The sequence below is a fragment of the Monopterus albus genome, unplaced genomic scaffold (assembly GCF_001952655.1).
Source record: "Monopterus albus unplaced genomic scaffold, M_albus_1.0 scaffold176.1, whole genome shotgun sequence".
Classification (NCBI taxonomy): Eukaryota; Metazoa; Chordata; class Actinopteri; order Synbranchiformes; family Synbranchidae; genus Monopterus; species Monopterus albus.
Window position 1 is genome coordinate 296,971 of NW_018128056.1, and position 14,756 is coordinate 311,726.

Genomic DNA, 14,756 nt, shown 5'->3' on the forward strand with positions numbered 1-14,756 from the left:
CTTTCCCTGTCATTTCAACCCCCCTCACTCCATCTGTTTGGGGTGAAGGTTTGTCTTGATTAGGGGACTCTGTTGGCTGGCTCTTTTATCACTCGCTGTGCAGAAAGGCACAAACTGGCAGTGGGCAAATGAAAGCCCTCTATCTCTTTCTTCTGCTCGACTCACACCTCTCTCACCCCCCCTCCCACCGGCCCTCCCTTTGTTGTTCATGCTTACTTTTTTCATCTCATATTCTGCTTTCTCTTTTTATCCTTCCAATCTCCTCTTTCCTGTGTTTCTCGTCTCTCACATTTCCTGTCTGGCCCATTTCCTGCTCTTTCTTCCTCAACCGTTCAGAATGATTAAGTCAGTCACTCCCATCCCATTGGTCCACACATACATAAAATGTGGAACAGCTACCAAGGGCAGTGTGGATTCTTCGCTTGCCTTTTCATGTAGATAATGAATCAAGCATCAAACTGACCCACCTTACATACCAATGAGACCTGCCTTCTCATCCTCACAATCATGAGCAATGTCACTGTAAAGTCTGTCTTGTTTTGTCTTATGCACTAAAGAAAGCAGTAAATAATCAAAGAGAGGTGTGCAGTGAATAGGGAATATGGGAGTGGGGTCTTTCTGAGGCTATACTTTGACTGACAGAAAAATGGTATCAAAGCTAGTGTTTGGTCCCATGTGGCAGCCTTACGAATATCTATCGACTCTCTGTACACCTGTGTGTCTCAGAGCTGGGAGGAGGAAATACAAAACTGAACTGGAACAAACACAAGGTGCATGTATATATAGATATATACACACACACGCACACACTGTATATACATGTACATAAATGTACATCAGTGGGCAGGCAGCAGCACACGCTATAATTCTTTGAAAGCTGCTACAAACTATGCTGAGTTGAGTTACAGGTTAAATACTGGATCCATCCAATAAATGTGCTCTGCCAGTGGAAATTTAACTTCAGAGTCACCTTCAAAAGGCATACGTGTAGACAGCCTGTGAGTGGAATACCATAAAACCTCCAGTAATGGCTGGACCCTTTGTTTATGTGCACAAAACGGAGCACTAGACATATATATAGATTTTGAACACTCCTGTCATCAGTCTTGTAGCAAAAACATCCGAAAAACAGAATGAAATAAAACTGACTTACTTATTCCAGCCCCCCTGCGCCCCTCTTCAGGATAAACGGCGTAGAAAATGGTTAATAATTTTGTACTAATCTCATTTTTCTAATAGTTTTTGACACAGGTGTAGAAGGAGGAGGATGAAGAGAGGCAAGCAATGGAGTGAACAGTGGACTAGTCAACTTTGTTAAACATGAAGCATACAACAGTGTAAAATGTTTGTTGCAAGCCTTCTGGCTTTACTTTGTGTTTTTTTCCTGGCTTGCCATAGTTAATATGAGGATTTTCAGATGGAACAAGAAGCATGGGCCTTACTCTGAAAGTCTGATAGAAAATCAATTTCCTTTACGAACAGCAGTAGAACATATGCTCATTAAACACACCAGGATGCACACAACCAGCAGTGCTCACACATGAACAAATGCACTCATCTAGCAATATATAAGAATCTGGAATATGATAATCCCCTGTGTGGATCATTAGTCATTTAGTTTTTTGTTTAGTTAATTTTTTAAATTAAATTCTTTTTTGACTGGCAGTGGATTTGTGTATGTGCTTCATGACTGTGTTGCAGTTGGTATGATCCGTGAGTGTCAAGTCCATAGTGTTCTGACTGGGCACCGCTGTTAATAATAAATGACTGAGTACTTTTACCCTGCAGCATTATAAGTTCATGCAGTGAATCACTGGTTTTCTGTCAATCGTGTAGCTAACTACAACATTTGATCTCCTTACAAATGCGTGTGTGAGCACGTGTTTGTGTGTATAGATGTGCATGCTTCAAGTTGTACACAGTGGATATATGTGCACCTGTGTCGCATGAAATACAGCCTGTGGACGCATACAATATATGTCAAGTTTGCACAGGTACAATATAAGATAAGTGTGTGAGTGTACATGTGTGTGTACTTAATCACATTACAGGGACAAATCTGTTCATACATACACTCACAGTGTGGGTGGGACAAAGCCATTGTTTTACATTTTACACTGATTTTATCACACAGACAAAAGTCATCACATTTATCGCTCAAGTCCAAGTCATGTGACTTGAGCCCCCACATCTGGGCACAAAACAAAAACAAATAAACAAAAACGTGCCCCACAAGGTCACTGTCTTTTACGATGTTAAAACAAGATTTTAGGGTTGAGTGTAAGTGTTTATGTTAGACAAGCTACAATATAGTTAAAGTCTCAGTGAGCAAAAAAAGCAAACTTGATTTATACAGCACTTTTCAAAGAGTGTTTCAAAGTGCTTTGGGGGGGGGGGGATAGACTTGACAGTATATAAAAACAAGGGTACAAAATGAAACCACAAAACATGTCAAGATCAGGAAACCAAGAGAGTTTTTAATATGCTTTTTAAAAATACCTCTAAGGAATACAATGGCCCAAAAGTGTCTTTGTGTGTGTGTGCACCTTCTATAGCGAAAGGCTTCCCCACTGTTAGCAGTTTGCACTCTGCGTCAATAGAGACCTCAAAGTCCAACAGGGCTTTGTCCATGATGAATGCGTCCAGGGTAGGAGGATCTGTCCTTCACCACCAACACACACACATGCACACAAACACACACACCACAAAAGTAAGAGAGAAGCATTAATTCAAGACAAAACCTCCAACTTGTAAAGATCTGTAAATCAAATTTGCTTTCTCAAACTTTTTCAGAATCCCCAAACCTGTGTAGAAACCCTGTGTCTGGGGCTGTCATCCCACCTTGTCATTTGTACAGAGAATGAGATTAACTGCATTCTAATACATTGTGTAAACACATACATCATTACCTAAACTAACAGCATCTGTGGTGGACTGATAAGGCATTATATACACTGCTGAAGACTTTCCTACTCTGGCTATATTGATCCAGTTGACCCTAATTGACCCCTAATTACAGACCGCTCGTCTGCGCCCAGCCTCTGCTGCTGAGCACAGCAAGCAGGAGGTGTGTTTCTGATCTGAAGCACAACATACTGGATTTGAAAATATCCCAACATTCAAACACTGATAAAGTAGAAAAGATACACATTTTGTTGACCATCATGTCCAGACATCTAAATCTACACATCATCTCACAATTACAGATACACCAGATTTAAATAGCAGAAGGATAAACGAGCATAAACACTTGTATAGGAAAAAGCACACACACAGACACAGTGAGTCTAATGGGAAAACCAGGCCAGACTGATTAAATTACCTGCATCTTGTTGTTATTCAGGACATCTACTGCTAAACTAAAGGTTGACTTTACAAAGTCTTTGCTGTGCTGGCAAAACAGGAAAGTCTGTTTTTCTTACACCTATCAAATATGAGGCATGGGGAGAAGGGAGAGGATAGAGTCTTCTACTGGGACTAAAGAGGGTAGGAAGTTATATAAGAAATAGCCTGGGAATAGGAGTGGTGTGTGTCTGTGTAGTGTGCAGGTATGACTGCAAGTAGTTAAGTGCTTGAGCATGCATTATGTCCTGTGAGCCTATACATCTGTATGCAGCTGCCAGAGAGAGAATGAGCTACCTAAACTGAGGAGCAAATATATGTCTAACTAAGATTTGAGTGCAGTTTTGGGGTCACTAGTTCTGCCAGTACAGTGTTTTACTGCCTCACTCCAGTTCTGTGCATTTGCTGTGACTTTCACTTCTGCTTCGCCTTGCACGCAGACAACACTGCCTTCATCTCCCCTGGTCTCATCCTCTTTCTCTGAACAAGCACTTTGTATCTTCCCACTGGTATCACAAAGTCAGCACACGTACTATCTCAGCAACTCTGCTGGTGCTCTGTGGACTAGGCATTGTGTCTGAAACATGCGCTGTATGTGGTTATAGCTGTGTATTTGTGTGCTACAGTGCGTCTTGGGTAAGCCATGTTTATTTTTGCCATTCATGTAGCATGCCTGATGCCAGTGATGAATGTAAGTAGGTAACAAACTAGGTTTACTCCAGCAAAATACATATTTAAGTACTTCAGCTTTACTAGAGCTGTTCCGTTTTGACGATACTTTATACCTCTACTCCACTACAGGGAATTTTGAACTTTTTATTCTACTACATTTGACAATTTTATCTACTTGAAGCTGTAGTTCTTTCACAGCTTATAAAATATGATGCATTGTTAGAAATTAAAGTATGGATACAAATGTAATGGATACAAATATAAAACAGCCTGTTAAATATAAATGCATGCATCAATAATAATCCAATAATATACAATAGCATCACACTCACAAGGGCCTTTTTCAGCATTATGTGCTTTTACTTTTCAAGTAATTTGTAAATAATACAGTACATATTTTCATTTTATTTCAACTGTCATTGCAAGTTTTTACTTGTAACAAAGTGTTAAAATATTGGGTAACACTATTTTACAGGTCTCCAGTTTATTTCTAAATCATTTCCTATGATGTTTTTTCTTCTTGAAAACCTTCCTATGTACTCATTTGTGTAATTACAGGTATAAGTAGAGAGTGATCAGTTGTGCACTTCTAGTTATTTCCAAATGCTAAGCTAGTACACACTTCAGGCTTCCTTCAGAGGACAGAACTACGCATGCAAATGTTAAATTTGTTCACAAACATCCGATTCAGCATAAATGAAGAATACCATTTCAAATAATTAATAAATAAACAATAAACATGAACTGGGGTTTAAACTGAGCAATTTTGTTCATGGAAACTCATCTGGAAGCCAATAATAATTCAACACAACTCAATGGATTAACTAAAAAACCAACAAACATTTTTGTTTTTCTATAATTAATACAAACTATATGGCTCTTTCCAGGAAACTTTCAAGAAATTATTAGAATCATTAGGAAACTGTGGACCAAATATTGCCTAACCCCGTCTTTTTCTCAGTGCGACAGGTCATGAGATGCCACATCAGTGAGTGCATTAATAGACTCTGGTTACAAAGTTATGATTGTTCTTTTGGAGTATCCTGGTGTTTACGTCTCTAAATCCTGGTTTCCCAAACCTGGATAAGCCCTTATAGCGGTTTTGAAAAACCCACATATCCCAGCTGGTGCACGCTGACAGAAACTGGGACACACTGTGGCACGTGAGCACCTCATCCAGGTTTCTGATCACGGCTCCATAACTTGATATATTATTAAATTTAAACATTCATAAAGAATGTAATGACAATCCACATGCACCAATGTAATTGAAAATCTGACACCAATAATGCGAAAGGTAAATGCACCGTTGCAGCCGTTTTCTGTTACTGGTGATGAGAGGAAGAAGATGATCCCAGCAAACCATGACAGGCAGCTGAGTTCAGGCAGCCGGAAACAATCTCTGTTCATCCTCGTCTGCTGAGGCGACTCAGTCACCGAGATGTGGAGCTAAGAACATGACTTCACCTGACTGTTACAGGGAGATGAAAAACCAGGTACACATTCCCCGTAAGCATCAAACCCACAATATGATCAAAACCAGGATCACGTATGAAACACAACATACCAGTGTACAAGTCTGTTACCCCCCACAGCAAAGAAGCAGCATTTAGTTACTATGCTCCATGTAGCTGGGATATACTTCCACTACATGATACTTACTTCATTTTCAAGTATTTGGTGAGAAACCTTTATTTTCTCCACTCCCTTTGACTGAACCTTAACCACTCACTGTCATGCTGAACTACACTGTACAATATTTATGTCTTTTAAAATTCTTCAAATCTCTTAAATTTGTGTGTTAATGCCTTGCAGTAAATCTCCTTTATTTTTAATGCGTTATATATTGCACGTTCAATTACCTTTATGCATTAAATGTGGTTTAAAGAATAAACTTGCTTTGCCTCTTTGCTTTTATCTGCTCACTCTCACCATTCAACATCCAGTCCAGCTTTGTTCTCGGCCCTCGTTACATCACCCTGTCCCTGACCCTCGCTCATTCCTACATTCAATGCGTCATCCAAAAAAAAGAGAAGAAGCATTTTTTTGTTACATTTCTTGAATTCTTCTTTTCATCCCAATGAGTATATCAAATAAAGAAAAAAAATCCAGGTACCCACAGCAGCTTTCAGGCGCAAATGGAGACGGAATTCGAGAAAGTTACGACCAAAAAGAAGTTGGATGCTGCAAGTACGACCAGAATTAACACTGGTGTGGCCTTTGAATAACGGCAACAACTGAGCGAACAAAAGGGGCTGAAAAGTAACATCATGCTGGCCGTATTTCTGTTGGACAGGTAATTATCGGTTTAGTTTTGTTTGGGGGGACATTTGTTATTTTCCTTTGGTAAGTAGTCAGGCGCTGTGCGTTCATGTGTTTTGGAGGAGCAGCTTTGGAGAGAAGTCAGAAGGAATGGGTGGGATTTCTTTGGTTGTCTTCCTTTTTTGTTTTTTCCAGGATTGCCAATCCTACATTTAAAAGGTGAAGACTTTGCTAATAAAAAAATGATTCTAACTTCTCCAAATCAGTTTCAAATGTGTTCATATGCTTCACCTCACTTACACCTTGTGCTAAAATGTAAAATCTCTGGAGAGGGAAAAGCTCCTTTTATTTGCAGGGTGTAAATATACACAGCTCAAAAAGTGATGAGTAACTGACTCTACCTCTGTCAGGTGCAAAAGCACAGAACATCTTTACTATAATAGAAAATGTCCACCTATGAGTTGGACACAACATCACTGCAGGTGAAAGAAAACAAAGAACAAATCAAAGCAGAAATCAACCCTAAAGCAGAACAGATTTACAGTAAGTGAATACAGATGCACATAAACAACAGTCTCTCTAATCTAGAAAATCAGAGCATCCTTGATTTGCACAGAAGATGTCATCAGGTGGCACATTTTTGGATTTGGTACACAGACGGTGAAATATTAATGAATGGCATGCAGAGGTTATGACTGATATTAGATCCAAATCTGAATGTAGGCTGAACAGCTGGTGATTCAGAAGACGCACAGGAGTTGTTCCATTAGTCACTGTCTATGGAACCGACTCCAGGATTTGTCTCTACATGATAAAATAAAATGTACAATACTAACTTTTTGATGTCCATCTTAAAATTCAAAATTAAACAGTAGGATATTAGAAGAACAGCACATGTGATTTCTGTTCAAGGAATCATTGTGAATTATACACATGGGCCTGTATTCAAATGGCCTCTGATGGCTGTAAATCTGAAGTGTTTGTTCTACTTGACAATACTGAATTGTTATGCACAGTGCGCATAAAAACTAAGTGCACAGAATACATCATTTAACCATGACTGGATTTGTTCAGGGCCGCATTGTGTTTTAGTGACAGTTGTAAATCAGGTCTTTTTATAAACGACATGGTGCATGTGTGTGTGTTTGTGTCTTACTTTAACATATGTACACCTTCTGGGGTGGTGGGCTGGTTGAAGCGTCTCATGTAGTTGTGCATCTCCGGGAAACTCTTCTTCATGTAATCCTCAGCGCTGCTCTCCCTCACCGTGCCAAAACGAAAACCCAGGGAGGGATGTTGCAGCTGGGGAAGTGACACAGGGAGGCTTGAGCAGAAGAGGGTAGATATGATGATGGGGCTCATAAAATTCACTGTAACCCTGAACTTCCCACAAGGTTTAGGGATAAGGAAAGCAATAATCCTTCACAAATAATTACACTCTCAACTCATAAGCTTATCCTTGTCTAAGATTAGTTTTTGTGTGTCTGGGATGCTGGCATGCACGCAGTTGTACGTTTGTGTCCTTGTGCAGAGTCTGACCTTGTCGTCATGGATTCCCGAGACCTGCTCAAAGGTCTTTTCCCCGACCATGACTGCAGCAAGTTTAGCAGTATAGCTGGACAGCACCAGTAAGCAGAAGATCGCCCAAAGGTTCATCAGGAAGCGTCCTGTCCAGCATTTAGGAGTCTGCAGAGTGGATGCCGAGAGAGGCTTTTTTTCTAATTTGGCTGTGTTTTGTTTTTGTCTAATTATTAGCATATATAAAAAAAAAAAACATTAAACAAACAAAAGGATCGTAAGAGCAGATTTTCATGATGAAGGAATCTGAAAATATCCAAGCCCAAAACAGAAAAAAGTCAAAACAAACCAACAAAAAACATACGGCAACAAAATAACTAATTATGAACATATGAAAAATAAGGGCCTGTTTTAAAACTGAAATACAGATACAGTATGTGACAAATGGTGCGAGGCTCCCAGCCTCTTCCTCGCTGTCCTACAGGGTCCCAGTTTAACCCATTGACTAAGGGTAATGACGTTAATCACAACAAACCACAAAACCACCTCTTCCACTTGAACACTGATCATTTATTTATTCAGCCAATTAAACTCCACTTAGCAGAAGAAAGGAGATGATTTTCTGGTGTTTTAAAGGTTTAAGATTAATGAGACATTAATTACACAAACAAGGTTGTAACCCATTCTTGTGAAGGTGTTTGGGATGTTTTCCATGTTTAGCCTAATTAGCTGATGAATTTGAAAGGGGAGAAAAGGAGGACAACATACAGCTGCTGTTGTTCAACCTGCCAAGCTCTTTATAAGAGAGTTAGACTTAGAGGTGGCAAGTCAGTTTGTGACAAAAAAAAAAAAAAAAGAGTTCATGATTTCAGATAGAAGTGGACAACAGCAGGAGTTTAATTTCTATCCTGTCAAATTCAAATTTGCCAGCTGAAATGGTAGCTGTTGCCGGCAAATTATATTAGCAGTAGATAGGTAGTTAATTAAGCCAACATCAGCTGCATAAGTTGGTTGAAAATGCTGAAAGTGTCTGGCTGTCTTTTTGCTGTTTCTGGCTGACTGGTTTTAAAATGAGAATCCTGTAAAAGGGTTCTTGTGTTTGGCTTCTAACATGAAAGCGTGCTCAAATAATGAGGCTGAAGCTGCATTTCCCAGGCACAGAGTTCGCGTCCTCACAGTTGATGATACACGTGGAAGTCATAGACACAAAGAAGCACCGCTGTTCATTGTAGAGCTAGTTCAGTATGATAAGCTTGATGAATGGCTCTTAGCAGCATGTAAAAGACTTTGTGAAGATGGGTTTTGTCTTGCTTCTCTCTAGAAGCCAGGGAGGTGCTTGCTGCTCCCACCTTCACACCAGCTCCTGATGAAGCCGACTTGGTATACATTCACCCATCACTGCGTTTTGCACTCAGAGTGGCCTCTCTCTCTATGTATCATTGGTATATTTTTATTAAAAGCCATTCTAGACAAACTTCCCTCATTTTGAAAACTTTTTCCACAGAGCTCATTTTAATTTATATTTATACAGCAAAGGATTCCTGCACTAATTGTTTCTGTTTTTAGCTCACTTTAGTTTTCCTAATATTGACAGCCAGCGAAGGTCTACACCAACTGACCCAGTTCTGTCACTCAGCTCTGACTGCAGTCATTTCATTATGCATACCAACTGACTGAGGAGCCAGTGTATGTACAGGAAGCCCCCCCAACATAGATAAATTAAGAATAGAGTTTGTTTAGGGTACTTCTTGAAAACCTCTCTATGCACTCACATTCTCAACATAGTAAAGTAAAATATTCCCTTAATATAAAGAACTTTGGAATGTCTGACTTTCTGTTTGACAGTCTGGATCTGTAACCCTGGTGGTGAAACTGAAAACTGAAATATTATAAAATGAATCAGTCTGTGGATCAGAGAGTGGTGCAGTGATTTAGATATCGAGAACAACTCCATTCTGTCAACGTGAAGGAACAAGTAATAGAACTGGAGTTGTTCCCCACGACCGTCTACAGGATGAGCAGAATACATAATAGAGGGATGGAGTTATGAGTACTAGTGTGTGGTGGTTAACGTGCAACCTACTCTCTAGCTACTGTAGCACTATGACAGTAGGCTTTTGCTTTTTACTGGAAAAAAACAAATACACTGGGAAATACTACACAGCGGATGTGCTAAGTGCTAAGTGCGAGTTCTAAAAAGGAAATCAAAACAGGGTTTCCATTTGTCTTATTTGTTTTAAAGCCTTAAAATTGCAAAAATCTCATTAAAACAGAACTCTACAATAAAGATTTGCCAATCTGTTTACTTCCCGTTTGTCTTCCCCACAGCCTAAATAACCATGATTGGTTCAGAATGTTGCTCAAGGACATTTTAACAGGTCACAAGGCTGCTAATGAACACAACCTGTTAATTGACACACTGCCAGGTGCAAGGATCAAATCTGTGACCTTTCAGTTATAGGTGGGTCTGTCTAATCACTTAGCCTCAGTTCCATCCGAGTCATTTGCACTGCTTCCTTCGGGGACATAGTGTGATTGTGCATTTAAAGGAAAATGATGATGGCGTGCACGCTCACTAAATGGTGCGGGATAGACAGGAATAATCTAAGCAATTGATGTCTCTGATGAATGGAAATTTGAGGAGCCAGCATAAGTTATAATGATGGACTTTAGCACAGAATGTTGCTGTTTAAAAACCAAAGATTGTAGAGGATAGTTTATTATCTGGATTGTGGTTGGGTATGTGCAGCAGTGTGACTGTCGGTGCAACATGATTAGTCAAACCTGACAGGGCTCTGATAGGGGCTGTTTCTGCAAAGATACATTCATTATCTTAACATATTTATACCAAACAAATGATGTGAAAATAAGATGAGGCTTTTATCTCTGAAGGAAAAGAGATTGTTTTTTATTTGTTGGGACATACTGCATTTATTAATAGACTGATTTGCTTACATTTTCCTCCAGCCATCACATTTCTCCCTCACACTAACCTTTGTTGCTAGATGCTCCAACTTTGCAAATCTACTTGCCCTCTCCACTTTACATCATCCTCTGTGTGCTCACCTGCAGGACCATCTCATTCTGCTGCTTTTCTCTTCTCTGCTTATCCACTTACCCTTTCAACCTTATCTCACAATCTTTTTGTCAGCCACTCTATTACCTTCTTTTTGAAGCTCATTTCTTGATTTGCACTCTCCTACCCCTGGTTGGCCTATTCTACCTGCCAGCTTGTTTTCAACTGTATGTCTGATTGTGTGACTTTGAATTTACTCCCTCCCCCTTTTTCCCCCCTTTATCCATCCCCATCATCCTCACCATAACGCCTTCAATCTCTGTCGGCCCACTTACCCTCTCCCCTCTCCCACTTGTATGTACACTATCCTCCTTGTCCCGCTCCACTTCATCACTGCCTACCTTTTTAACCTCTCCCCTATCCATCTTTCCTCCTGCCTGGTCATCACCATCAACTCTCTCCATGCCCATTTCCTCTCTAAACTCTTCTTTCAACTTGCCCTCACTGTTTGTGCACTCGTTCATATAATGCGCATCCCCTCCTCCCCTTTTTCTGCCATTTGTATTCCCTGCCCCCGCGTGATGCCCATTTATCACAAACAGGAGAGCTACTTTACCTTGGTGGCGACAGCACGTCCAAACAGTATAGCGTAGCAGAGATTGAGGGCAGAGGAGTAAGAGAACACGTGCAGCCTATTCCTGCCATGGGGTGTCATGCCAAAGGGGCTGTTCCACTCGTACAAGGTGAGGAAGAACGCGGTGAGATGCAGCGTGACAAAGATGCCCACCCACATGGACCAGTGTAGAGGCCACATGAAGGCACCAATGGGAGCTGCAGTGTCCCGGCTACGAACCTGGTAGGTCATAAATACAACACTGTGTAAGAAACTGGCTTGATATAGTTTATTGCTGTCTGCACAGGTGACATATATTGTGTTTTGTGCAAAACTGTGATAATTCAGCCTCCAGTCTGTAGCATCTTGTCAATAAACGTTGTGCGAACACTCCTAGGCGTAATTACTTTAAAAAAATTGAATGCACTGTTTTTATTTTGTGCTCTTCATCATTTTGTAAGGACAAGAAATCACTTTTTGAAATGGAGTTCTCATTTTCAGTTTGAACTGTATTGTCAGATTATATTACACATTGTATTTTGTCAGCCACAGAGGGAGATGTTAACAAATCAAAAAATAACTGCAGCATGTTTGAGGACTATTAAAATGCCTTCTCCAGATGCCTCACAAACTCATTATACACCCTTAAGCTGCCTCTGCTCTCATTTTGAACTTTACATGGCCACTGAAATGTGAGTGAACTAATTATTCCCTAACTAATGATCTTCTGTTTCTCACCAGAGGACCGGGTGAGGGGCATAAGAGCAAAATTAAGTAGTTGCGGACCACACTGAAGTCGTACTGAAACTGTGTCAGCCACAGAGCGAGCCTGACAAATCAAAGTAACATTGAAGACTGCATTGCAGCCACTGGCTCACGATGCAGTGTGTTTTCAGGACGTGCCCTGTGTCACTAAAATACAAAACTCAATGAAACTAATGATGACTTTAAGCAATTGTACCAGAATGCCCAGGCTGGTGGAGTAGAAGGGCGAAGTGAAATCGATGACTCTACTCCTGGCGGAATTGATGGAAAAAGAGGTGACGGCCATGTCAGCGGCTCCGCCCAGCAGGTCCCCGACCAGCCCCGTCCAGCGTCCAGTCCCGCTCAGTGCCCCATACTTCCCGTCTCCCACAATATAGAGGTCAAAGGTGAAACCCATGTCTTCTGCCAGTTTTTCTAACAAGTCGATGCAGTACCCATAGCAGCACTTCCTGAGGTCCTCCGGTAGTTCTAAGAGGGGAATAAGTGATGATGATGTGAAATGTTTCTATTCGGATTCTCTAACCATGCTTTGAAAGTGCTGGGGTTGCACTTCTGAGACTTCCGCCACAACTGTTTACTACGGATCATGGCAAATGTTGATGCATCCTTACACAACACCTCAGCTTGTGTGGTTTTAATGACCATCCATCCATCCAGGCCCATTAAATCCTGAGCTGGAAAAAAGCAACAACCTTTGGAAAAAAAAGTGGTGTAAGCAAGATGAAGATGCTGTAAAAAAATCAATGTTTACTCTTTTTGCAATTTTTGCCCTTTTTTATTTTGGCCAACCTTCTTTGCAAACTCAGTTTATCAAAATTCAGCAGTACGCTCGGCACTAATATCTACTCAAACAACAGCATATAGAATTTTGTGATCAGATATTTCACAATTATTGTAGAATACTAAAGGGAACAACATCCCTATGTGTTTTATACATAGAAAAATATATAGAGAAAATTACTTTCCTCAGTTCCGGCATAATTCTCAACAAAATGTCGATTTCTATTTGTTTCTTGAGTCATTTGTATCTGTAATTTAAGTCTAATAACATTAGGATGCCCTATAGTTTACTGTTATACAGTTGGCTGTGTATAGTTGCCCAGTAGTCTCATTAGTCAGAGATACAGCATTTTATCTGGCATTTCTTTGAAACTGTAATCTTGATCTCTTATTGATTTAACTCCTTTTATCCTCTTCATTCATGAAACGAAGATGCAGCTGCAGAGCTGAGCCCTTGACATTGAACCTGGTATATGTTTGAAGTGGACTGATCAGCCATCATCCCTTATTGATTTTACTTCTAATATCCACCTCAGTCTCGAGGAGGAGCAGCAAACTGCAAATGAAAGTAACACTGAGATCTGGCCATTGACAGAAATGAGGTCTAAGAGTTTCTACCCAACAATTTTGTGCATATACTCCAACAAGTTATTGTTTTTGACAAGTATTACAGGAGTTCTATGGAATACCACTACTTCACAGTAAATATCAAACCAAAACTCACCAATGCCCTCCCAGTCTGCAGTTGTAGTGTTTGGGTTGTGCAGCTGGTTGAAGAGGCCATGGATTATGTCTGACCGGTTGGTTCTTGGGTCCAAACAAAGCTGACCAGCTGGACACAGTCCATCCGCATCCACCTCCCGCGTGAAGACAAACGGGTGTTCCACCAGTGTCACCACCCTCAGGCGGTGGCCCTCAATGGAAAGTCCTGGCCTCCAGCGTCCACCAATGTTACTTTCCCCCAGGCCGTCGCCTCCCCTCACCCCAGCCCCAAGACCTTGTCCTTGGCTGCTCCTGAACACTCCCACCAGTCCTAGGATACCTCCCTCCAGCTCGAGTCTGCCTCTCGTCCACTGTCCTACAGTAACCCATGCCGGTTGGCCCAGAGCACCTCTTTTCAGACTCCACACGTGGAACAGCTGAGAGGAGAGGACACGAGAAAGGGCAGCATCCACTTGGATCAGGCCCGTAGCCCCGGTGAAGGAAGTGTTGGAGAGAAACCTCAAGGGACAGACAGAGACAAAAGGCCATGAGCAAACAAAAACTAAATTGGAAGGAAAAAAATCTGGGGATTTGCAGTTTAGAAATGAAGTCTGCAATAATACAAAAACTAGCCAGATGGAAAAACAAACAGAGAAAAGGTTAAAAACACTGTTTCAGATGGGAATGTTCTGGTCGTATGGATTTAACAAGTTAGTCTTGGACGGGTAATTCCATTTCCACAAATACATAATTAAAAGTTGCTGTTTGTCTGGGTCTCCTCCTATCTGCCAGCCCATACAGTCATTGCTATTCGTCTCACTTGCCTGGTGGCCCCACACTGGTCTTTATGGCAGAATACATTAGGAAGAGCAACCCCTGTTCGTACATAACTCTGCCCTGGCCCCTTGAACAGAGCGGGGAATGTTAGCTCGTCTTAGCATGTTGACATTGTCAGGAGGCTCCTCACTATGACGCCTTACAGGTACTGTTTGAGCATGTTTTGATTAGTGGCTGATTGTCGGGAGGTCATTGGGAATCATACGGCTAGCTGTTAAAATGTTAACATATGCAGGCATCACTGTTTGT

The 14,756-nt window shown here is 41.0% G+C and overlaps 1 protein-coding gene across 1 annotated transcript in view; it reads right to left on the bottom strand.

Annotated features, from left to right (window-relative positions):
- grin3ba (glutamate receptor, ionotropic, N-methyl-D-aspartate 3Ba) overlaps positions 1-14,756 on the bottom strand; it is a gene marked incomplete at its 3' end in the record, with an annotated part of 64,328 nt that overhangs the window by 11,395 nt on the left and 38,177 nt on the right. Inside the window, exons 3-8 of the mRNA XM_020616646.1 lie at positions 13,693-14,189; positions 12,385-12,656; positions 11,427-11,663; positions 7,816-7,962; positions 7,433-7,578; positions 2,547-2,662 (exon numbers count right to left, since the gene is read on the bottom strand). Coding sequence (XP_020472302.1) covers positions 2,547-2,662; positions 7,433-7,578; positions 7,816-7,962; positions 11,427-11,663; positions 12,385-12,656; positions 13,693-14,189 — 1,415 coding nt within the window. The remainder of the gene's footprint in view (positions 1-2,546; positions 2,663-7,432; positions 7,579-7,815; positions 7,963-11,426; positions 11,664-12,384; positions 12,657-13,692; positions 14,190-14,756) is intronic.